At 52.4% G+C, this 25,376-nt stretch overlaps 5 protein-coding genes across 5 annotated transcripts; 3 read left to right on the top strand and 2 right to left on the bottom strand.

Annotated features, from left to right (window-relative positions):
* Positions 1–739: 739 nt before the first annotated feature.
* SEPMUDRAFT_69982 (NAD(P)-binding protein) lies at positions 740–2,104 on the bottom strand (the record flags this gene model as incomplete). The annotated part of the gene is made up of 6 exons (XM_016909886.1): positions 2,035–2,104; positions 1,660–1,907; positions 1,344–1,563; positions 1,219–1,277; positions 1,100–1,128; positions 740–938 (listed from the first exon to the last, which is right to left on the bottom strand). The coding sequence occupies exons 1-6, from the start codon at positions 2,078–2,080 to the stop codon at positions 740–742; spliced, it is 801 nt and encodes a 266-aa protein (XP_016758779.1). The 5' UTR covers positions 2,081–2,104.
* Positions 2,105–3,381: 1,277 nt separating this feature from the next.
* SEPMUDRAFT_143306 (Cloroperoxidase) lies at positions 3,382–4,541 on the top strand (the record flags this gene model as incomplete). The annotated part of the gene is made up of 4 exons (XM_016903039.1): positions 3,382–3,594; positions 3,703–4,008; positions 4,166–4,293; positions 4,349–4,541. The coding sequence occupies 4 exons, from the start codon at positions 3,382–3,384 to the stop codon at positions 4,539–4,541; spliced, it is 840 nt and encodes a 279-aa protein (XP_016758778.1).
* Positions 4,542–5,208: 667 nt separating this feature from the next.
* SEPMUDRAFT_119188 (uncharacterized protein) lies at positions 5,209–6,913 on the top strand (the record flags this gene model as incomplete). Its single annotated transcript, XM_016901485.1, has 2 exons — positions 5,209–5,449; positions 5,526–6,913. The coding sequence occupies 2 exons, from the start codon at positions 5,209–5,211 to the stop codon at positions 6,911–6,913; spliced, it is 1,629 nt and encodes a 542-aa protein (XP_016758777.1).
* A 1,074-nt stretch (positions 6,914–7,987) lies between these two features.
* On the top strand, positions 7,988–10,981 carry SEPMUDRAFT_69980 (uncharacterized protein; the record flags this gene model as incomplete). The annotated part of the gene is made up of 1 exon (XM_016909885.1): positions 7,988–10,981. Exon 1 carries the CDS (start codon positions 8,000–8,002, stop codon positions 10,979–10,981), a length of 2,982 nt encoding a protein of 993 aa, XP_016758776.1. The 5' UTR covers positions 7,988–7,999.
* Positions 10,982–11,655: 674 nt separating this feature from the next.
* Positions 11,656–24,259, bottom strand: SEPMUDRAFT_134958 (uncharacterized protein; the record flags this gene model as incomplete). Its single annotated transcript, XM_016902670.1, has 3 exons — positions 11,656–14,390; positions 14,446–18,469; positions 18,536–24,259. 3 exons carry the CDS (start codon positions 24,257–24,259, stop codon positions 11,656–11,658), a joined length of 12,483 nt encoding a protein of 4,160 aa, XP_016758775.1.
* Positions 24,260–25,376: the final 1,117 nt, after the last annotated feature.

The following is a 25,376-nucleotide window of genomic DNA, read 5'->3' as shown; positions in this document are numbered from 1 at the left end:
ACGTTTTCGTCACTTGTTTATTTTATTTTATTTTTCTCGAAGATTGATTGTACTTTGTACTTTGTGGTTCTACAATAGAGGATATCGGCATCTAAATGTACCTATGTACATTAGTAGGTATACATTACCCATCCCTGGTGAGCTTTTTTTTTTTCTTCAAACAAACGAGAGCCTCGTGGTCCGAGGGACATGGATTATATTGAAAAAATGTACATGTTCGGAAATTTCCGTTATCTCTCTCAGAGGGAGAGAGTTTCAAGAGAGAGGGAGTTTCAAGATAGAGAGAGACGAGAGTACTCAGGCTGAGAAGGTCGTGTCCAGGCTGAATAGGTAGGGTTAGAGAGGTGATGATACGAGATTCGATTTGATGGAGATAGAAGAAGGAATCTGAGAATTATCCGATATTGTCATGTTTGGAGACTCGGAGAGATCCTGGGTAGGCACATGTCCGTCTCTTTTTTAAACAAAAATGCTATTTTACTGTACCAGTCGGCATTGAGGAGATTGAGCTGACTACAGGTTACCTCAGGTACATGCAGATAAGGTCGGCTCGGCGTTTGAAAAAGGACTTGGAACATGGGATCTGATCTAATCTGTCCATCAATCTATTCATTCATCACGCACGCACAAACCAGGTGGAAGTATATGTAGTTTTCAAAAAAGATACCTGAATTTATTACATGAAATACAGGCACGGTATAGCAAGCTTGATATACGGATAAAGCACCTAAGGTATCTTTCAATTCTGCACATATCCCCCGTCGCAAATCAACGCCATTCCTTGGCAAAAAGTAGCCTTGGAGCTACACAAGAACAAGACGGTATCGGCAATTTCTTGTGCAGTGCCAGGACGGTTCATGGGAGCAATAGCGATCGCCGGCTTGTACGTGTCCATGTGTGGTCTGGTCATGGGCGTATCAATGACCCCTGGACAGACGCTGGAAAAAAAAGGAAGTAATTAAAAAAAAAGATGAATGTCAGTCAGTCGGTCGGTCATCAGTGGTGGTGTCTCAAGTCTCGAAAATGAGGTGTGGTGTGTTTTTTTTTGTGTCTTCTTTTTTATTGATGATTGTTGTTGTGATTGGGTGGTGTGTCTTACCAGTTTACTCGAATGTTGTCCTTGGAATACTATTTTTTTTTTTTGGTTGCCATGTTAGCTATTTGGGGTCACTCTTTCTCTCTCTCTCTGAATAGAACAGAACAGAACAGAATACGTACATCAATGGCGTCGCACTGCGTCAAGCTAATTACCGCGGCCTTGGAGGCACAATAGGCCGCTGTGTTATAACTCTACGGGTCAGCACATCACGTATACTTCTACTGACTCAGTGAGTAGGTCTTACGAGCCCCAGGCCTTCCGACAATACCAAGCTGAGAGGCAATGTTCACGATGGCGCCTCTGTTACCAGGACGACCATCGTGAGTCGGAAGCGGTTCTTGCTTCAGCATTTGCTTGATCTCGGCTCGAGACGACAGCCAGCAACCCCGGTAGTTGACGCTATTGATGCGATCAAAGTCTTCCACCGAGGTCTCATGAGAAGACTGTTCCTTTTGGAGAACACCCTAAAGCAGACAGATATTAGGTATCGTCAGCACCCTATTTCGAGAAGAACGAAAAAAGAGAGAAAAAAAAAGGGAAAAAGTCATGAAATTGCATACTGCACAATTGACCGCATAGTCGACCCGCCCGAGATCGCGCACCGTCTTCTCCAGCAGAGCATCAATTTCGGCTTCCTGCGAGACGTCGGTGGTATGGCACACAATATCCAGCTCTCCGGCGACAGAAGTCGACACCAGATCTCGCATCAGCTGCTCCGTTTCCGCCAGGCCAGCGGGATTCTGGCCTGCAATGGCAACTTTTCGGCAGCCTTCGCGAACAAATGAAATTGCTGTCGCTTGTCCAATGCCTGTATGGAGTAGCACCACCACCACCATTAGTGATCAGTCGCACATCTCATCATCATCATCATCATCTTCGTGATCATCGTGATCATCAGAAGACGGTGTTCCATCACACCAGGTGGTTCTACATACCTGACGCGGCGCCTGTGACCAACGCAACGCCAGGGAAGAGCGTCATTTTCCTTTTCTTTTTCCTTTTCTTTTCGATGTGGGATTTAGGATTATTGTTTACAATATAAAGGATGTGCAAAGTCATTCACTTCTCGTACAAAGCAGTCTTTTCGAGATATCTGCTGCTGCTTCTTCTCCTCGTTGCTCCCTCGCATCCGACCCTTGCCCCAAGTGGGGAGCTCAGGGAGATAGGCCAGAGTCTCGCAGGGCCATGTCATCAGGCGTAGGGCCTCAGGCTGTGTCCGACGGTCAGACCATCCTTGCCATAACTTTGTTCGCATTCTCGCAAATCTACGGCCGCCGACCGGCTTCTCAGACATGTCTATACGGGCACATTTAACCTGGTAGGCTGGTATACATGATCACACTGTCTGTTACAGTCATAACACTCATCATAATCATCATGATAATCATCATATTCATCATATTCATCGCCCGAGTGGACGAATGGACGGGGAGTCGGGGTTTCCTGTCATAGTCATACCACAGGATTGGCCTGTCTTGTCCTTTCGCAGGCAGGCGACTGTGTGCGACGTGCGAGTGGCCCGTCGGCGCGCGTTTGCCTCTCTTCCAGCCGCGATCGTGAGGAATTGCCTGAACTTCCGGAGATACCGAGCGAGGGTGCCTCATTGCCAGCTTCTCTCGGTAGAATGGAAGTTGAGACGCAGAGAATGGTATTGTACCTGAATATTGCAGACGAGCTCAGCGTTGAAAATGACTGACTACAGCGCTTGCTCCATTCCATGTGTGTACTGCTGGTGACCAGGAGGATCAAGTCATGTCTCGGACGAACCTACCGTATGTCGTGTCAGGGCGTGAAGGAGCCTTGCCACGCTGACGCGGTGTAGTGCATGCTTCGAGCTGTGCAACAGTAAGTGAGGTAAGGTGGAAAACACCACGTGCAGTGAATGGCTACACGCTGACTCTGCTATATCGTAGGTACCTAGATAGAGACCAGTCCTGCCAATGCACACTGTTCTTACGTTTCGTTCTGCTCATCGCCAACACGCTACTTGCTGTCTATGCTCCAGCGTCAAGATCGTCAACCTGCAGCTCAACCAATAGTCATACCAAGATACCTTACCATTTGGGTTCCCGACCATCGCCAGTTTGCCAGCTACATCATTGAAACTCTGCGATGGTGTGGCTTGCATACCAAGCGTAGGACTACACCACGCTGTACCTCGCGCTGGCTCGTGCTGTGATCGACGTTTAGATGTAGAAAGGTACATGTAGTCCCCCACGCAGCTTCTTCTCAGCTTGATGCTCCTCCGATTGTTTTAATTCTCCATCGTTACTGGTAGTACGATGGGACTCATGGGCAAGATCGGCGAAGCCATCACTGACCTCGCAGTTATCTGCTGGGATAACGGAATAGCTCTGGCAAATCTCGTCACTCCGAAGCTCAAGGCAGGACAAGTAGTGCCCGAAGGAGCTCCAGGTCATCATCTGAAATGGCCGGAATACGTCCCACCGAAAGAGGGCGACTCAAGATCTGCGTGCCCGATGCTCAATGCCATGGTCAGTGCGAATTCGACAAAAGCAGCCGACTCCTTCTCAGGCCATACCGGGAATACGCGCGATAGGTGGTGCGTATGAGCTATCCAGTATATGCTAATCGTTCCTTAGGCAAATCATGGCATCCTTCCACACGACGGCAAGAACATCAGCTTCTCGGAGATGAACCACAAAATCAGACAGACGTTCAACTTTGCCTCTTCCTTTTGCTTTTTCGTCCCAAACTTCAGCTCCCGTTTTTTGAACAAATCTTACAAGACCGACCGCTTCGATCTGGCAGATCTCAGCCTGCATGCACCGGATGCCATCGAGCATGATGCTAGTCTTACACGACACGATGCCGCAATACAGCCAGATCAGGGCAAGCCGGACCTCGAGCTGGTTCAACAGCTCCTGTCTGAAGCCACGGGAAAGATGGTAAGTGTAGCAGTTCGACGACATCCCTTTTGCCAAATGGTCCTCTTGGCTTGAGCCTACCAAGGTTGCAAATTGGAAGAAAGAGAGAGTCTATGGCGACACTTTGAGGTCCTAGGAGAAAACTTGCTTACCTTCAATATCTTACTCTGGTACTTAGCCCGATGGCTCGCCTCTGCTCACCAAGGCTGATCTTTCGCGAGCACTGTCGAAGAGACGAGCCGACGCTCGAAGCACAAACAAAGACTACTCTGAAAGCTTCTTCCACAACATGTTTGGTAGCGCGAAGTATGTGCCCGTCTTGCACGGCGCTCGAGAGGCTGCACTGACTTGCCATGTCTAGCTCATCTACAATGCTCACCATCTTCGGCGGCTCTGTTGCCGACCTGATGCCCATGCTCACGGAAGAACGTTTCTCAGAGCAGTGGGAACCACGTGTCTTGGACAGATATGGCTTGACGATGGCCAAGTTCAATGGTACTGTGATACCTGTCGAGATGAAGGTTGACCCCAAACAGTATCGAAAGGCCATTTGAGGGCTAGTCAGAGTCTTGTTGGCAGGAGATAAAAGACGTTGCTGCGTGCGGGAAGCGTCCTTGTGATCTCATGGTGGCGGAGAATCAAACGAGGTGACAGTCCTGTTGTGTGAGGCACGTACCAAGAAGCTGCGCAGGTGCTTGCTGGACCATAAACAAGGCTCAGAACTATCACCATGTACCCAGACCATCCAATCAACACGTCGTCTCCTCCTGAGACTGGTGCAAGCACCCGTCCTCCGCCTCCTGTGGCACTGCAACGCCACCAGCTATATGCAGCTATGCGCACCTCGGTCGACTTCTTTGGGTCGAATAACAGACATTCATAGCCCCCTTCTGACCGACAAAATGAGAGCGGCGTGCTCGTTTCTGTCGCAGAATTCCAATTCTCAGGTCTCTACAGCGACCGTTGGCTGTGCAACGTAGGTGGAAGAACGATTGCGCACGAGCGACCTTTAGTTTCACTTGCTGCAGGTTTCCAGAAATAAGCTTGTTCAGCGTTCTTTGGGAGCAAACAACTCTCTTTCTCTTTCTCTCGCTCTCTTTCTCACTCTCTTGGCGACTTCGCCGTCACTTCACCGAGTAGTGAGACTTCCCATTTGTCGTCTATTGAGCATTCACCAGACCATCGAACCAAACAGAACATCCACCACACCATGCACGAACAATGAAGTCGCAGAAGATGCTGCGCGCCGCGGGCTGCTTCGCCGTGCTTCACTTCGCACTCGAATCCGTTTCGGCTCAAAACTGCTACTATCCCAACGGCGACGTCTCCCGAACTGATGCCTCCTGCTCGGACGATGGAGGTGCTTGTTGTCCGCTCGACTGGATCTGCTTGAGCAATGGGCTCTGCTGGCTCGATGACTCCAATGACTACTATGGGAGGTACACCTGCACGGATAGAAGCTGTAAGTCCTGCATTGCACGCACGTGTATCGAGGCTGTCCTTGATAGAGAGAGAGATCATGGGCTAATAACTGCCAGGGGGCGACGACTGTCCGCAATACTGTACCTCGAACAACACGGCTGCCGGTAATGAAGCCATTGTTCAGTGTGCAGATGGAAGCTGGTGCTGCGACAAGAACAGAGATCCTACCAAGGTCGACTGCTGTGACTGGGATGATAAGGAGACTATCGACGTCGGGAATCCCATTCCTGTCACAAGGATCGAGAGCACACCCACGGCGCCATCCTCAGATGCGCCTCCTACCACCACCAACAAGGCCGCCACGAGCGCCTCTGCCAGTGCTTCCACGACGTCTTCCAGCCATTCCTCCTCCTCCTCCTCCTCCATCACACCAACTTCTTCCACCTCCGAATCTACAATCACCACAACAGCCACTTCCTCCGACTCAGCCGGCGGCATCGTGATCATCACCTCGATTCTCACCACTCAGATCCCCATCAGCACCGGAAACGCCGACCCATCAACCGCCGCACACCACGCCCCATCCAACAACGGCATCGTAATCGGCCTCAGCGTCGCCATCCCAGTCGCACTCCTCGCGCTCCTCCTCACAATTTTCATCCTCTGGCGTCGCAGAAAGCAAAAGCAGTACGCGCAACGCCAACCTCCCACTTCCGACTATGCTCGCCACGACATGATCTCTGACATGTACAGCCACTCCAAAACCGCCAACGAAATCGACTCGTATCCTGTTGCAGATGTCTCCGGAGGCGGAGGAGGAAAAGATCAGAGTCGCCCAATTAGTGAACTCACGGGCTCGAGCCATTTTTTTATGACGCCGAATAGTCCTGTGAGTACCACCACCAAAAACAGCAGCAGCAGCAACGGTATCGTCAGTCCACCGGGGTATAGTCCGAGTGTCGTCTACGGCGGTCCTGGAGACGGAGGAGGAACTACTCGAGGAGGAGGAGGAGGTGGTGGCTGCTGGACCACCAGCCCCCTTTTGCCAGGCGTAGCAGAGCAGCCTGAACCACAAGAGTTACCCGCGGAGGGAAATTCTTCTTCTGCAGCAAGAAGAAGTGGTCTCGCGCAGCCTTCTCCATTACCTGCATTGCCCCAGCACCACCACCAACAAGGATCCCAACCCATGATGCCGGAAGTGAATCACGATATGGTGGGAGGCAGTAATAATACCACATTCCAATCCGGCCCGTACAGTCAATTCTATCAACCCTATCGCCTCCCAACAGAAGCTCCGCCTGAGGTGGCGAATGCAGCGGAAGCAGTAGGGACTGCTTCAGCGCATCAACAACAGATTCGAGCAGACCATACCTCCTCGGCTATGGGACAGAAGGAGGAAGATGGTAGTAGCAGCAGTAGAATGTTTGACGAGGAAAGAGGCAGATTCAGTCCAGATCCTCCACAGCCTGCTACTCAGGGAGGGTTGAGAGTAGTGAATCAGTGATGAAATGTACCTAGAAGAGGGTAAGGGGGAAGATAGAGTTTAGGAGACGAACCTCTCTTTCTCTCTCTGTGTGTATACAGCTTCTTTTACTTCTTCTTTCCCTCCTTCTTCTTTCATTCAATCATCAACATTGCGAAACAGTTAGTGAACTTCTCAAGTTTACTATATACCTATCTGCCATCGAGATGAAAGATTGACATCCATAATGTGTCAATTGAGTGAGTAGCTATCGTTCAGGCCTCAACCTCGCCCGTCCACCTCGCCGTTCCTACTCCGGGTGCCCGCATACTACATGTATATGCTATCGCATGTCCCTACTCGCTAGCCCGTTAGTATCACGCAACGTTGGCCAAATTGTAGCCAACGTGGAAGCGCAATCTTCTTTTATGCCCTTGTCGTGCAATTTGCGTACCATACTTAGGTAGAGATACGCACACAGCCAAATTCTCCGGATTATTTTCTATGTATGCAACGCGGTATACAACTACATGTAATTTCTGGGAATTTATTGGCGGGATATATATGTTGGGAAGGTACGAAATTCATAGGGAGAATTGACCGCAATTCTCTGGCTTCTGATTGGCTGCTGGAAAAGAAGCAGAAGTGCAAGTACAAGTACAAGCACAAGCACAAGCACAAATACAAGCACAAGGACAAGCATAGCCGACGCCGACGATCAATGGATGTAGGATGCTATTAAACAGTGTATATACTCTACAAAGATGATATACCCCCTGTTGAGGTAGTAGGAAAACGCCAAGAAGACAGACTTTCGGAGGAGCGGGAGGTAGCAACAACAAAAAATCTAAATTGTACCTCCTAAGCAGCGCTGCCAGGCCACCAAACTTGGATCTCTCTACTCATCTTCCTTTTGCCCCTTCATCACTCTCTTTTATGCTCTTCGGGGTGATAGAGGCGGAAATTACCAAGGCTACGACGACGAGATCAGCAAACGGTAGCAAACGGTAGCAGCCTTGGCCCTTGTAGTCCACCTCAGTCTACTTCGTAGCATCGCCTCAATAAGGCCATCTTAGCCGTGGCAAGGGCGTTACTTCACGAGACCGCTCGGTCTCTGCCACTGGGAAGATGCGGAGCCGGAACAACCTCTACCTCACCTACAAGAAAGATACCAGTCTGCTCTTGTACTGGGTCATTAACACGAGCAACGGAATCGTCAAATCCGGAAAGCAGGCAGAAGATGGCTCCGTGCATCTCAACACCACAGGGCGTACGACAGTTGCCGAGATCGTCAACATAGCCAGACTGATCGCCAAACATCTTCATCCGATCCCTTCCACGGTCTTCAGGCTTTTCAAAGCAATCATCAAAGCACGCTCGGCCACTCACGCGGCTTTCCAGCAGATCGTCACCCAGAAGCCGGATCCAGAGATCGAGAGAGCCAACGAAACTCACAAGCACTTCATTGACGCACTGACAGAAGCCTTCGAAGCTCTGGGAGGCGCCTCATGGGAATCAAATGACGCTTCTGCGATGGAGGGGAAGGCGCGCGAGGATGTCGAATTCCAGAACCAATTCTCGGCATTGAGTCTCGGAAGTGCTGGTGGCGTTGAAGGTGAAAACGAAGACGAAGACGATTCAGACGCAGGCGGCGCGCAGACGACGCAAACGAGAGCACGGAAGCAGCCTAGGCCGGGCAAAGGCAAGAAGGGCAAGCGTGGCAAGAAGGCGAAGTCGAAGGGAGCGGCTTCAATTCCTACTGAGGCAGCCATGGCCGATATCCCTATTGAGAGCTACCGTATCATCGAAGACGGAGAGGGACTTGTCACTGACTACCTGATGGCTGTTCACGCAGTCATTGGCGAGTGGATGGATCTCAGACTCTATACCCAAGATCTGTGGCGTGAGGTAGCCTACGATGGGCTCAACAGTGCTGTCGCTGCCGCACTGACTAACATAGCCGTCTCTATGGTCAAGCGAACCTGCATTACCGTCTTCGCGGAGTTCCCAGGCCACGAGTCATATGATACCATCATCAACACAATGACACGCGGCGATTTAGAAAAAGCTCAAACGCAATTCGAATTGAGCTTGTATCGAGTATCGCAGTGCGGTCACCAGACTGATAAGGTCAAAGAAACCTTCCTGGATGTCAAGGAGCAGTTCTGGGTGCACGCCTATAATGACCTCGTCGATTTCATCTCTGACTTCCGCAAGAATCGTGGCAAGCCGACCAAGGCCATGCAGGCCCAGCTCGACACCTGGACTCCAACACTGGATCTTCAACGCGTCGCCAATGAGGATCGTGTCAGATGGCGCCGTCTATACACTATCTCATGGCTCTACGACTTGGTCAACGTGTTCTCTTCCATCGTTGTTCAGCGGAATACCATGAAGGGTGAGCATCACATCTATGAGCACGTCGACTGGTCGACTACCGGGCCGTGGCATCAACATCGTAGGCTTTTCGGACTGAACGAGTTTGCTGGCGACATCACGACACTAGCGATGCAGAAACAGGGCACCGATATCAAGGGCAAGATCCTGCTACATCATGTTTTCCAGCTCCAATGCATTGTCGATTCTTTCGCTGCGTCGCGGGGATGGACTGTCAATCCGCTCCGAGGTCATATCCTTGCTGGACCATCTCGTAAGTTCCGACCTCGACGCGATGTCGATCTGTTTCTCGACCGCGAAAACGAGAGGCTAGGCCACGGAGTACTGCAGTCGATTGATGTGCTCAAGCAACTCATGGAGAAAGACCGCGACAGCCAATATGAGTCCTCCCAGCACTCTGACAGTTGTGAACTGCTCGATTTGCTTAGGGGGGACTTCATAAATTGGCTGGGAGAGTCCAAATACATGTATGGTCTCAAGACACTTCCGCCTTCTTCGTTTTCAAAGCACAATTCAAACGGTCTTTGGGAGTATTCTCCGGTACTTTGCGCCGCCGGCTTGGTCGAAGGCATCGTCCTAGTCCAACGAGTCGTGATGCAGCTTTGGGAAAACATGCCCGAGCCCACCCTCGCCATTCACTTGCACAACATGCTTGTCGAGCAGCGCTATCTGGAAAGGCCCATTGGCTTGTACGCCGCCATCGTGGCTCTTCACGAAGAGCAGTTCTTCCCCGACGGCATTCCCACCGAAGACTTCTACAGCGCGCTTTCCGCTCGAGTGAATCAGGTTCACGCCGACCGTGGTTCGCTACGCCGCCGCATCCAGGCACTCGCTCGCGACCCAACCACAGACATCCATGGCATACTGGATGTCAAACTCAACCGTTTCTTCACGGGAAAATCGGACCTTATGATGTATTATGACGCCGGGTGGGCGCCGGAAAAGATTCCAGACGCAGACGTCAGGCTCAAGTCGATGTGGTACATGATGCGTTTAATGAGCACAGAGCGCGTGATCGATCCCGAGACTGGCGAGCGGCGGCTCAAGGAGACGGAGCTTGTCAAGCGCGCCAGCAGAGACCCAAAACACGCCTCGATGCTGCAAGATATTGCATCAGGGTCGATACTTGAAGTACAGGGGCACACCGCGGCCACTGATGACGATGACGATGCTGCATTCACTGAAGCAGTTATGCGCCAGATTCCGGCGCTGAATGAGTACAAGCTGCCGCCTCCACGCCGTGATCCGTACAACTTGCACCAAGAGCAAAAGAAGAAGAGACCGGTGGCGGATGCCCAAGGCCGCGATCTGCTCACCATGCTGCGCCCTGATCTGTTCGCCGACGTTTGCGGTAACAATCCAGCCTCCAGCGTAAACTATGTCTTTGTGACTTGCCACATCATCATGCTTTTCAGGAGCATCGAGAACCATTTCAGCAAAGCCAGGCATCCACTGTGGGTGGAGACGTACGAAAGGTCATCGCGCTCACGCCCGCAGTGGCGAAAGCGTGTCGACCTGGTTGTAAAGGCCATGGCAAGTGAGGATGAGGACGCGATGAGGCTTTTTGCGAAAGCGTTCGAGGAGATGAGGGGCGGCCTCCTCGCTTGTGTGTACTGGGAGGATTTGAAGGAAGGCGAGTCGGGACTAAAGGACTCGACGAATGGTGATGGCAGTGACGGCATCCTTGGTGTAGACCATTGTACGCTCATGTAGTCTGACCGTGGTTGGAGATAGGCAGCTTCTCATAGTCGAGCCGCCCTGCGCTCCAGGCATTGCGCTACCGCGTCGTTTCCATGCAAAGTCGCCACCTCCAGCGCAGTACGCCCGTTCGAGTCCAGGACCATAGGGTCCGCACCATATTCCAGTAAGACGAGGGCGGCTTCCAGTCTGCCTCCCCTTGCAGCCTCGTGGAGCGGTGTTCCTAGGCCAACGACTTTCAGAGACTCATAGGACATTGCATGGTGTTGATACATGACATCGTTGACACCAAAAGCGTCGCCGCATCGCTGGAGAATATATCGGCAAACTTTTTGCGATTTGGCTCGATTACAGCCTGTCGACAAGGCTCTATTGCAATCGACTACACAGGGACAGGCGGGACCGCGCCTCAGACGTCGTACTATTAATCGTTAGTATAATGAAATCTGGAGATGATTTTTGGTAAGGGCATAAACTTGTGTATGCCCGTATGAGCGTCGCGCACATAAATTCGTAAAATTCGGCTGTAGGCGTATATATGAGCACGGTACCAAAAGTACGCCGAGGGAGTTTTCCTTACAAATAAACACAAGAAGAGGCGCTTCGCTTCGCTATACGACTACCTTACCCCTAGGAGCAACCATCCACAACCAAGCGGACTATACACCACACCAGCAACCGCCAACAATTTATCTCCCTCCTGCTACTCCTCCTGCACCAAAACTCCTCAAAACTCTCTCATACTCCCCCGCCAAGCGTTCCACAAAATGTTCTGCGCAAGCATACTTAAACGTAACCTGCAACTCCCCCCGAATCACCACAGCACCAATATCAAAAACAGCCGTCGGGGCAAAATCCGCCGTACTCTCGGGATCCGAACCGGAGGGAAGTGGTTGAAGATGAAAGAGAGAATCTTCCTTTTCGAATTGATAAAAAGTTCCCAAAAAATTGAAATTCAATTCCCATGTTCCTTGGCTTGAGTGGAAGTTCTCGGGTCCGCGCGGGTGGAGATAGCGCGTGGACATGTAGTCGAAGCCGTGGTGGGGGAGAGATCGCATTGCGTGCGCTCCGGCTCGGATGGTTTCTGCGAGAGATCGGGAGGGGGAGGTTGTTGTTGTTGTTGTTGTTGGGGGGAGCTGGATGGGGAAGATGGTGGTGAACCAGCTGACGGTTTGGGAGAGGTCGAAGGGGCTTCCGGACCAGGGTTCGCGGCCGTGCCCTTCGGCGAAACAAGGTGGGAGAGGGCGGTCGGGAAAGGCATGGCTGAAGCTGTAGAAGAGGGCGGACATGAGGAGCTCGAAAGGCGTAAAAGCTTGTTTTGTGATGTATGGCGACTCCATGATGTGAGAGGTTGCTTTGGTGTCGAGCGTCACGACGCGAGTTGCATATCGCATGGTTTGGATTTTGGCCTCGTTCAAGCCCCAATAGTCTAATTGAGCAGGCAGGATCTGGTGATTTGCAGGAAGTGCAAGCTCAGGAGACAATCTCGATCGGGTGTATTCAGCTTGTGCCAGTACCCAGTGCTGGAACGAGTGCGAAGGGGCCTGCTCCACTGCTGGCGTGGTGGTTCTGGAGAGCAGATCATCGAGCTCCGCGATCAGGATGCGCCAGCTCATATAATCCATGACCAAATGGTGCGTGGTTACAAACAAGAGTTGAGAGTCTCCCGTTTCGATCAGTCGAGCTGCAATCAATGGACCCTTTTCGATGTCCAATCCCGCGCGACAACTCTTCACTGTCGAAGCCAGAGCAGCTTCGGTCTCCACAGCGTGGTACTCAAAGCTGTACGAGGATTCCACGTCAGAGTGAATTAGCTGCTTCCAGCGGCCTGTTGCTGCGTCTTGCTCAAATCGTGCTCGCAGCATGGAGTGGCGGGCCACAAGATGTTCCATGGCTCGCCTAACCAGCTTTGGGCTCAAGCGGCGCTGCAGTACGAGGAGTAAAGGAACATCGAAGCACATTTTGGCTGGTTTGGTGTCGAAGTACCACTGTTGGATGGGGGACAAGTCGAAAAGGGTGTGGAGCTGTTCTGCAGGGAGGACTTTGGCAATGCTCTGATCGAGTTGACAGCCGCTGCTAGTCGAAGCTTCGTGCTCTTTGCAGATGTTTCTGATTGTCTGTAATCGCAGCAAGCGCTCAGTGGTAAGGCCAATCTGCTCCCGCCGACACTTTGCAACGAGCTGCATTGCCTGGATGGAATCACCAAGACTGCGGAAGGGAGCTTCCACAGATATAGAGGTCGCAGGTACGTTCAGGACATCGCTAAAGATTGATTGTAACTTGGCCTCAAGCTCGGTGGACGGCGCAACGTACTCGGCTGCACCAGACAAACTCTCGAGCTCCATGGACGCAATCTTCTCGCGTAAGCGTCTCCTGTCCGTCTTGCCCGTAGCAGTATGTGGGATCTCCACTAGCGGGACGTATGCATCCGGGACCATGTACTGAGGAACGAGTGTCGCGAGCTTGTCGTCCAGACCACGGATCATATGCGAGACTTCTTGGCCCAAGCGTTGCTCCGTCATGTTTTTGGCCCCTGTTGGAACCAGGAGAGCCACCAGTCTGGCTGAATCACAATTCAGAGGCTTTGCAACCTCGGCCACGACATGCAAGCCCGCGTGGCCAGCTGCCTCGAGGAGAGCATGAATATGATGTTCGATTTCAGCAAGCTCCACTCTCTGCCCTCTGATCTTGACCTGGCCGTCTCTGCGACCTAGCAGCGATAGGCTACCGTCTGCTTCGTAGCGAGCGAGGTCCCCGGTGCGGTACAAACGGCCACTCCGGCCTGGATGCGTGCTATATCCTTGCGCAAGCCATTCCGGATCCTCGACGAAAGCCGCTGCGGTCTGCTCCGGTCGGCCCAGGTAGCCTTTGCCCACCAATGGCCCTTCAATGAAGAGCTCACCAATGCAACCCACGGGTACAAGATGATCTGTGTTGAGCGGGTCCATGAGCCATGTGACCGCACCGGCGCCGCGTCCAATGTGTGATGGCGTTCTCATTTCATTGGACGAAACGACTATCGCAGTACACTCCGCAGGTCCATATGCGTTGCTAATTTGCAAGTCATGCGTCCGTAGTCTGTCCAGGAGCTCTTTACTTGCAGTCTCACCGGCCATCTCAATCTTTTTCAGCTGCCGCAATGCATCTCCGTCAAGCAAACTTGCGACCTTGGGCGTGAGATTCACAAAGGTTGCACCGTAACGAAGAGTGGCACCGGAGAGGTCATCCTTGCGTTCCTGATCGCTGGGAATGCATAGGCAAGCGCCGGTATAAAGGGTGTGCAACATGGTGTACCACGCCATATCAAACGAATATGCGGATATGTCAAGAACCCTGGAAGATGGGGTGAGGCCAAGGCTGGCCGCTTGATGCCGCAGAGCACTGGCAAAGTTGCTATGCGTGACCAGTGCGCCTTTTGGTGTTCCTGTCACTCTGTCAGTAAATTGATTGACTCGAAAAGGAAGCAGGCCTCGACTCACCAGTACTCCCGGACGTGAAAACCATATACAACACGTCAGATGGGTGCCAAGTTGGCAGCTCTACACTCTGCTCAATTCCATCCATCACTTTGAAAGAGCTCCAGTCCAGCGGTACAGGCTGCAACGCTGGTGCCAAAGACTGGGACAGCGTGACGAGTGAGGCTGCACAGATCATGAGCCTGGGCTTGGCCTCTGCGATGATGGTAGCCAGTCTGTCCTGCGGAAGCGCAACATCGAGCAAAAGCGCTGCACCACCGGCTTTCCAGACTCCCAAAGCGGCCACGGCGGTCCACATAGACTTTGGGAACAGCAGGGTCACCACGTCGCCCCGAGAAAGGCCAAGCGCCAGAAGATGGCTGGATAGCGTATCCGAGCACTCATCGAGACCGTCATATGTCAAGTTTCCATCCCAGGCTTGTATAGCCAGAGCCTGAGGCTGCATATGTGCCGTTTTGGAGATCAAGTCGTGCACACTCTCTGCGACTGTTGAGGGCACCGCGGCATTCCAACTCCAGATATCATGCAGATCGTCGGAGCTGATCTTTTGGAGATTGGCGAGAGTGCCTCCCCGCAAGTCGATGTCACAGAGCTGGTGTAACAGATGATCGAGCTGAGAACCCATCCTCGAAACTTGTGCGTGCTCTACAACGTGATTGTCATATGCGAATCGAAGTCGAAGTCCGTCAGCTTGCAACTCGCACACGAGCATGATGCTGTATGTGGAGAATGCATCGAAAGCGACATGGTTCCTGCTCGTCTTCTCCTGCAGGAATAGGCTATCCTTCGTCGATTTGCTTGCATCTGAAGGTTCCGGAGGCTGTATCAATAGCAGAGTCTGGAAGCCACATGCAATTTGTGCTTCTGAGTTGATTCCTTTGATTACACGCAAGCCTGTCTGCTCAAACTCATTCATGTCTAGTGATTGTTGCTGAACGCGGTGAAGTAGGCTCTCGATAGTCTGGTTGCCTTCGAGCCTGACACGCACTGGTACGGTCGCTATCGTGGGTCCAGCAATACGTTCAATGTCTGGCACGGAAGCTTGTCGACCACTCACTATGGCGCCGAATACTGCATCCGGGGTACCTGTATATGAGCCAAGAAGCAGTGCCCAGGCGGTGCGAACGATGGTGGACATGGTCACAGCTGACGAGGATCCTTTGAGGTGTGTGACACTGTGCTCGAACGTTGCGTTTGCACGGGGCGTGTATTCCGCAGATGGCAGTGTAGGGAACGGTGGCGCCTCCAGGCCCGCGAATTGTGATGACCAAAATCTCTCCACATCTTCCAGCTTCTGCTCGCAGAGGTGTCGAATGAAGGGCTTGAACGACACCAGTCGTGGAATCCTATCGTGATACGCATCTTCGACAGCGTCGAGCAACAGCGACATGGACCAGCCATCATAGATTGCGTGGTGAAGCGTCAACACGAAATTCTTCGTTCCGCTTACAGAGTCCACATTGATGCCCACTCTGCTGAGCGAGGAGCCCAGTGTCATTTCCGCTTGTAGCTCGCTGGCAAGTTCGGTCTCCAGATCAACATACTCTGTCCAAGCTACAGTTTCTTGGAGTACCACCTGGACAACACCATGTTCGGGTATATCGATCAGACGTGTTCGCAAGATGGGTGCAGATGCAACCACAGCTTCCCACGCTTTCTTGAATGCATCGAGATTAGTCGAAGTGCCGAGCGGCAGGACCATTTGAGCGACATAGTCACCGCTTCTCTTCGAAGCCATCGCAAGCAAGCCCTCTTGTATCGCCGTAGCAGGAAGCATGTCTTCAACTTGTGATGCTGAAACACCGCAGACGGCGGCCACATGTTGGCAGAGTGACTCAACGTCAGGGGAGCCAGAAAGCAGAGTGAAAGGCGCGATCGTGCTCTCTTTGATGGCAGTAGTGCGTACGACGGCCGCGAGTTCACTCAGTACGGGATGGCCGAAAATGTCTGCCACTGTGAGCTGCAGTTCTTGGTCTCGAGCAGCCGCGACGAGTTGTATGACCTTGATGCTGTTGCCGCCGATTGCTAGGAAGTTGTCCTCACGTGCGATCGACTCATGTGGGATACCCAAGACTTTGGACCAAAGTCCTTGGAGTATGCGCTCGTGTTCCGTCCAATGTCGCTCGACGATGGGCAGATCGCATTTCGCTAGGTTCTCCTCTTTCCCCTTGCGGAGTGCACTATAGGCCATGAGCTCTGATTTTGATAATGCAGCGCCTAGCTCTCGAAGTCGCTTTCGATCCGTCTTGCCAGACGGAGACAGGGGAAGTGTTTGCAACCTCACGTACAGATCCGGTACCATGTACGGGGCGACAACTTTCTGGAGGCCTTCACGAAGCAGAGCGGCCTGACCTGGTTCCGGGTCCGTTAACATGCAGCCCAATGTGTTGCTGCTGCCATCACCCAAGCCTTCGGATGCCGTCTCAGCGAGAAAGGCGACGAGTCGCCCGTCACTCTTATCACCATGTGCATCTACGGTCTCGACTGCCAAGGAGACTGTGCCGCCCAGCAACAGGGTCAGATGATGTTCGATCTCGGCAAGGTCGACACGCTGTCCACGAATCTTCACTTGCAGTCCTTTCCTCCCCAAGTAAGATATGGAGCCGTCGGTATTCTGCGCTACCAAGTCGCCAGTCTTGTAGAATCGATCCGACTGCGCTGCTTGGAGTGACAGGAAGAACTTGCTCCACTCTGGTGCAGAGATGAAAGCAGCTGCAGTTTTCTCTGGGTCGTTCAAATACTCGCGAGCTACAGAAGGTCCGTGTATAATGAGCTCACCAGGAGATCCAATCGGGGCGAGGACGTTGTGGTCATCTTGCTCCGTGACGAAGAAAGCACAGCCGTGCGGTCGACCGATATTTGCAAAGGCATTAGCCTTTTCATGATCGACATCTCCGCAACTGGAGATGATAGCACCTTCGGCAGGGCCGTAAGCGTTGATCAGGCGAATGTCTTTCCAGAGCTCGGCATCATCCTGTGTCATCGCTTCGCCCATCAACGCCAGCGTACGCAGTGTAGGCACTTTGCTGGGCTTGAGGAGTCTTGCCATGGACGGTGTCATGAAGGAAAAGTTCGCAGATGTCCTCACAATGGCAGCGGCAATATTGTCAGACCTCTCGGCATCGCTCGGCATACAAATACATCCTCCTGCTAGCAAGGGAAAGAAGACCTCTGCTACGGATGCGTCGAAGGCGAAGGTTGCGATCTGGAGAACTCTTGTGCAAGCGTTGACTCCAAGGGGCTGTAGGTGCGAGGTAATGCTCGTTGCCACGTTGCGGTGTTCCACGAGTATCATCTTGGGCTTTCCAGTTGAGCCCGACGTGGAGATCACATAGCAGCCGTCGGAGGGAGTGGTGCTGTTCTGGATGGTCTTATAGGCTTCATCCTCGAGTGTCTTGAAGTCGATTGCCAAAGTCTGCGGAGCAAGCTGAGCGGCTGCATGCTGTAAGGTGGACGAACATACAACAACCGCAGCGTTGGCTTCCTGTACAATACTGGTCAGTCGAGCCACTGGATGAGTAATGTCCAGCGGCAACATTATTGCGCCTGCCTTGAGAATCCCCAACATGATCACAGGAGCCAATGCAGACTTCTCGCAGACAAACGGAACGATACATGCTGGACCAATACCCATCCGTTGCAGCATTGCGGCCAGTTTCTCTGACAGGATGTCCAAATCTCCATAGCTCAGGGAGCGATCCCATGAGCATACTGCGGGTGCCGTTGGATAATTCTTGGCCACCGTCCTGAACAGCTCATGCAGACACGAGTCGACTGCCCGCACAGAGTCGCTATTCCATCTGTCCGGCAGAGCTGATAGCAATCGGACAGGCCGAGGAGGAGGTAGAATTGAAGAGGCATGAACCGTGCCGATAGACTGTTGATCGTCTCGGATGATGCAGTCGATGGTAGCTGCGTACGTGGTGGCAAGGTCTTCTGCCAGACTTCTGGAAAGTTTACCAGCCTGGTAGAACAATTTGCAAGCAAAAGAATTGTTCGTATACATGACATTCACCGTGAGTGGGAACTATTGCACAGTCAGTCATGAGCCTGTTTCAGTATGGCACATACACATTCGCCCTCTCTAACGTACCTCGGTGGGATCTTCGACATGCTCCAATTCAATCGCAAGGTCTGACGAGCCCTGACTTTTGATCTCATCAGTCCAAGTGTGCTGCACAGACATTGCCGTGTCGAACAATGGTGATGAACCAACACCCAGCGCGTCCTGCAATTCGCCGAGGACACAAGCTGAATTCTCGAGACCTGCAGAGAAGTCTGCTTTGGCCTTCTCCAGAACAGTCAAAACTCTCAAATCGGAGTTAGCTTGGATTCTGCATGTCAACATATTGATAAAAGGACCGATGGTGTTCTGTGCCTCTTCCGAGGCATCCCGTCCTGAGAATAGGTAGCCAAAGAGAACATCGTGGGATCCGGTCAGTTGTTGCAAGACCAGTCCCCAGCCGACTTGAACGACATTCGCCACGGTTAGGCTGTGCTTTTTGCAGAAGGCTAGTAGTTCTGGCGCGTTCGCGAAAGGGACATCAATCGCCTTCGCACCGTCCTCAGCATTGGATTCAGCCCCGTTCTCCACATGTGGTAGGAGTGTAGGCTGTGCATTTCTCAGGTGGTTGACCCAGTACTTGTGGGAGGTCTCTCGATTCTGCTGAATATGGGCAACATGCTCATCAAATGAAGGGCTGATAGGCACTTGCAGTGGATGTAAGTAAGCCGCTCGAAGTTGCAATGCTAGAAGCTGCATGGTCCGGGCGTCGGACAAGACATGGCTGATATCAAGCATCGCGTAGACATGCCCTGAGCCGGATGCCAGAGTCATTTGGTGTGTCGGACGGTCTGGCTGCAGTCGGGGTCGTGCATATGCCTTCAACACCGAGCAGATATCTTTGGCTCCTCCGGCCTCGAGATGAACCACCCGCGGCTCCGTCTTCTTAAGCACAAGCTGCTGAAAAGCACCCCCTGAGCAGAGCCCACTGGTCGTGAGCGTTCGGAGCATCTTGTGTGTCTTACACAACAGCCGCCAGGCATCGGCAACACGATAGACGTCGAGGCTTGAGCCCCCCGACAGTCGGAATATGAAACGACCGAGGTATGCGTTCTCGTGGCCTTTGAACTGTGCGAGTAGCATACCCTCCTGCATCGGCGTACATGGCAGAATAGTCTCGACATTCGAAGCTGGCACGCCAATTGCGGTCAGTGATCTGTGAATTCGTGGCAGGTCTTGGTATGTTGCATGAAGCAATGGCATATCGTGAAGCGTAAGTTCTGACTGCCCGCCTGGTAGAGTGGTTGAAAAGCGTTCGACTTCATGCTTCAGCTCGTCGACGAAGCCACGCAAACGGTCCTGGTGTGCCATTTCGCCGTTGTATTCGACCCATATCTGTAAGCACTCGCCCTGGACCGCTGCCGAAACACTAATGAGCGCAGGTTGAGGCACATTGTCCGCTACTTGTAGGACCTTATCAGAGTATCGAGCATCTAGACTGAACAAGCTGTCACTTTGGTTGATCTGCTGGAGTCGACCAGCAAAGTTGAAGAGGAGCTCAATGTCTCGCCAATGCAAGGGCTGGGTGCTGGCCATGCGTGACGTGAACGAATGTAGCGAATTAACGGTAGCATCGCGATAGCTGTCTTTGATCATAGCGATAGTTGTCAGATCGGTACCAGCAGCTGATGGTACCACAGGCGTCAAGGTTGTGAACCAGCCTACTGTGCGAGACACATCCAGTGCCGTCTCTGAAAGAGGTCGCCCATGGCCTTCACAGTATACTGCTGGCTGATTATGACCTGCAAAGATTCTCTGAAACGATCTGAAGGTGGCTGCTAGCAACAATTCTGTCGGAGTGGTATTGTAGGCGAGATTGCAAGAGCCCATGACGAGCTCGGTCGTAGCTGGATCAAACTCGAGGCGGTGCTTGATGAGGTTGCCACTCAAGGCGAGCTTGTCCTGCACATTCCAGAAGCCTAGGTTGGCTTTCGGCCAGCTGTCGCTCAGATCGGTCGGATCGACAGACTGTGCCTGGTGTTCTGTCCAAGTCAAGAAAGAGGCACTGTCGGGGAGGTATGCTTGAGGCTCATGGACGAGAGTCTCGATATCTTCCCAGACTACACGCCAGGAAACGAGATCGACAACAATGTGGTGAGCGACAAGCAAAAGCAGGCGGCTGCCGTTTTGCTTCTCGATCAAGTCGGCGGAGAAGACAGGACCAGTGTGGATGTCCATCGTAGCTTGACGTGCCTCAACGAGAGCTGGAACACTATCAGGCATGACCCCTTGGTGATGAGCAAAATGCCAAGCGCCGCTTGAAAATGCCTCGATTTCCTGATGCCACGCACCATTTACCCCTTGTTTGAAACGTGCCCGAAGCATAGCATGATGATCCACGACCTTTGCCAATGCAGTCTCCAGTGCTTTAGCAGAGACATCTGATCGTAGCTCCAGGACCCAGGAGTGGTTGAAATGGTTGTGTGCCGCTGGTCCATCGTTCTCAAAGAACAGTCGTTGTACAGGAGACAGACTGGTGCTCGTAACACTGTTGAGCAGGACAGAGGCATTCGATGGTTGGTGTAGCGCTGTGCATGTCACCGCAGCCTGCGCAAGACTTCCACTGCCGAGCAGTGCTGCTACAGCAATCTGGAAACCTTCCTGTTTACGAAGACGAGTTGCCACCGACATGGCAGAGATCGAATCTCCTCCAAGTGCAATAAAGTCACTTTCGCGGCCAATATCAACTTTGGGAATGCCTAGAACAGACGACCACACTGCTTGTAGAGCAGTCTCTTCAGGAGTCTTCGGAGGTGTCGTCGTAGTCGATGCAGATGCGTCTTGACTCATGAGGAGCTTGGCTGTCTCCAGGTTCTGCTCTTGAAGCCACGAGCTGATACGCTTTCGATCCAGCTTGTCTGAAGTTGATGTGGGCAGGGCGGACACTGCGAACCACAAAGTCGGTACCATATGCGATGGCAGCTGCATATGAGCAAATGCTTGTACTTGGCGCTTGAGCGTGTCTACATTGGCAAGCTGCGTCGAATCGAGTACCTGCAAAACGGGAGAAGCTGATTGCGTGCATGTGGTTTCGGACAGCGTCACAACAGCAGCCAGATCCTTGTGGCCCGTCGCTGTGATTACGATCCCGGCAAACACTTCTCGCACTCCAGGGCATTTGGATAGAGAAGCCTCCACCTCGCCGAGTTCGAAGCGTTGACCACGAAGCTTCACCTGCTGGTCTCTCCGTCCCATGAAGCATAGAGAGCCATCAGGGTTATAACGCACCAGATCGCCGGTGCGATACATTCTCTGCGAGGCAGCCGAGTGTGCTACACCCTGTCTATGTCCAGGCCCATGTCCACGTATGGCCCATGACGGTGGCTCGATGAACGAATGTGCAGTCTTGATATCGTTGTTGAGGTATCCGCGGGCCACATTTGGGCCCTGTACAACCAGCTCTCCCGTCGCGCCAATGGGCAGAAGGCGGTTCGCGTTGTCAGGATCGACAACCCATGTTGCACAGCCAGTCGCGCGTCCAATGGTCTGAGGGTAGGGGGAGTCTGGTGACAGCGTTGCAAGTGTGCTGATAATGCTGGCTTCTGCTGGGCCATAGCAGTTCAAAAAGCATAGTCGTCGGCTCCAGAGCGCCGTTGCGTCAACATCAATGGCTTCACCACCGCTAGCTAACACCTCAAGATGTGGCACCTCATCTGGTGATATCGTTCTGAGGACAGCAGGCGTGAGTAAAGCCCATGTCGTTTTAGCAGAGTTCATGAAGCTGGCCAGGCCAGACTCTCTCTCTGCCTGTGAAGGCATACATATGCAGCCTCCAAACAGTACTGCGCCAAAAATCTCCAAAAGACTGGCGTCCCAGACATAGGCTGCAAATTGGAGCGTTCGAGTGCAGCTTCCCCAGCCGAAATTTGAAGAAAGCCGAGTGAGCGAAGATGCTAGAGATCGATGCTCAAGGAGAACGCCCTTGGGCTCTCCGGTCGAGCCACTAGTGAACATGATGTAGGCCAAATTTGACGGTGAGCTTCGAGATGTGGCCTGGAGGGAAGAGCTGACTGGGAGGAGTTTGTCCAGCTCCATCGACGAGACCGTCAAAGCATGCTGCGACAGTCCGACGCAACCCGCACTGTGTTGCTCTGATGTGAGAAGGAAGCGTGCTCCGGCCAAAGACATGAGTAAGAGCTTGCGAGAATGTGGGCTGGAGGCATCGATAGGAACACATGCTCCCCCTGCCTTCAATATCGCCAAGATGGCCACGATCGTCCAGCGCGACTTTTCGAATATGAAGGCTACTGGCTCTTCCACAGCAAGACCCTTATGCACAAGCTGCTGAGCAAGTCGTTCGGAGAGGGCATCCAAGTCTTCATATGACAGGCTACCATCTGCAGCAACGACTGCAGGTCTCTTCGGCTGCAGGCGGACCTGGTCGGCAAAGATATCATGCAATGTTCTCTCCACTGGCTCGGGTATAAAGCCATTCCAGGCCATGACCTCTGCTTGATCACGCACATTCAAGGCTGGATATTGGTCGATTGTGGCGTGCAGCGGTTGTCCCAGTAGCCATTTCAGACTATGCTCGAACTGATGTAGGACTCGCTGGAGTTGTTTCTTCTCCAGTACGGGCGGATCACTGCTCGCCTCGAGCAGAATGCCAGAAGGCGCCAATGTAGCCGTCAAACTGATTCCATACGGTCCCACAACATCACTCTTCTCCACTGTGAATTGCTGGAAGCCTGTCCCTTCGTCTCCTGTCGGGCGTATGCTGAGCAATGTCTGGAATGCAGCCGTAGCCTTTGCCTCCGCGCTGATCTTGCGAATACGAGCGAGTCCATATTGTAGCGCAACGTGGCTCTGCAGCTGACGTCGTTGCTTGCTTCGTTCTTGGAGCACGTCTTTGATGCTAGCATGGGAAGGGAGATCTACTTGCACCGGTACCGTGACCAGTGTGGGTCCTAGCGTAGTCTCGAGCCCTCCAAGAGCCGCAGAGCGACCAGACAATACCAAACCGAAAGCCACGCTATCACTTCCTGTATACGCTCTCGCTGTCAAAGCCCAAGCAACCTCGATGTATGAGGGTACCAAAGCGATCGAAACATTGGCCGCAGACGCACCCAAAGCAACATGTTGGGAGATATGCTCGGTGGGGTTCGGAACATGGTTTGGTATGGCTGTCGGGAAATGTGCTGGAATACTCTGGAATCGAGGTTTCCAGAAAGACTCGGCATCGTGATCGCTGATACTCGAGCAGTAGTGGACAAAGTCTTTGTATGGTGCATGTAGTTCTGGCTCTTTTCCTTGGTAGACACGGGACACATCGGTCAGGAAAGCCAGATTTGAAACCTGGTCCCCAATGGCGTGGTGGAGGGTAATAACCAGTGTTCGCTCAACGAGGGCACTGCGTAGCAATGGCTGACCCATGCCAATCGGCCGCGAGCCATCCTCTTCCAAGTATTCTGTTATTGTTCCTCCATAACGCAGAGTGTGGTATCGTTCTCTGATGGTTGCTTGTAGTATGCCCACCGCTGAGTCTGCGAATCGAGTTCGAAGGATTGGGTTTCGTGAAACAACAATACTAAAGGCGTCCAAGAACCGTTCGATGTCGACGCGGTCCTTCAGATTCAGGATCAGTCTGTAATTATATGCTCCACTTCGCTTGGACGAATCGGCCATCATGCCCAGCTGAAGCGGAGTCCCTGCATAAACATCTTCGATATCGTCTGGGGCAACTCCACAAGCTTGTGCGATTTCTGAAATCGTCCCTGGATCGCACTGCTGGAGAGACATGATTCGAGATGCCATATTGGTAGCTAGTGAAGTCCAAGACCTTCTGTATGACAATCAAATTGAACGTGTAAACGAGCGGAAAGGGTATGCAAACGAGCGGAAAGGGTGTGCTAACGAGTGAGCAGTAGGCAGTGGTTGAGCACAACCTACTTGATCCAGCAACTGTCCTGTCTGGCATTTCCATCACTACACAGCCGCAACGAGCTTTGATAACGCGCGAGGCTCAGACGTCCAGCCTACTGCCATGCCTATGGTGCAGAGTAGTAACACCGGCAATATCCTGCTAGAGCCGACTGTCTTTCGTCCATTAACCACTTGCTACCTGACTATAGCATGAGCGGTATCTTCGGCTCCACTAGCCAACGCATAGTTTTATCCCTACGAGTTCAGCGCTCTACAGTTTTCGTACCAATTCACTACTTAGATGAAATGAAGAACAAGCGCATCGTGCCATTGTGGAACTCTCACTACTTACAGTAGCCGCCGTATCGTGCGTACGTACGCAGGGGAAAACTTAACCAACATTGGTCGACTTGGCATTGCTGTATCAGTTGTCGTTGCTTTAGTGTAAGAATTTGAGGGATGGCCCTTCTTCGCCTCTCGGCTTTCCCCAGTGACTCCTTGGGAGGAACAAGAGTGAGGTGCAGAGGCCAAGCTGAAAGCCATGGAAATTTTCGCGCGCGATCGTCTTGAAGGCTTGAATAGTGATCTTTACGGCTTTTTTTAGCTTCTTTGTTTTCTTGACAAGGACACGGCTTGGATAGTGATAATTTTTCCTTTTCTAGTTTCTGTTCTAGAACACGGCTTGAACAGTGACAATTCGGCTCTTTAGTTGTTTTTGACAAGAAGACGGCTTGAATAGTACCAGGTAACAATTCGGCTTTTTTAGATTGTCTTCAAGGGGATGGCGTGGATAGTAACAACTCGGCCTTTTCGGTCTGCTCCATCAGTGTCATGGAGGTAGCGAAGAGGACGAAGCCACGACGGGCAAGTAGAAGAGGAAAAAAAAAACTAGGTAGGCCGACATTCCGGGACGGGCCTGCCCGTTGGTGGCACGGAACGTCGGCCAATCTTGCTACCGTAGAGGCCAATCTTCTCGGCCGGAATTTGGTTTATGACCTCTGCGTAGATT

Source organism: Sphaerulina musiva (assembly GCF_000320565.1).
Source record: "Sphaerulina musiva SO2202 unplaced genomic scaffold SEPMUscaffold_8, whole genome shotgun sequence".
NCBI classification, from domain to species: Eukaryota; Fungi; Ascomycota; class Dothideomycetes; order Mycosphaerellales; family Mycosphaerellaceae; genus Sphaerulina; species Sphaerulina musiva.
This window is presented reverse-complemented; position numbering and strand designations above follow the sequence as displayed.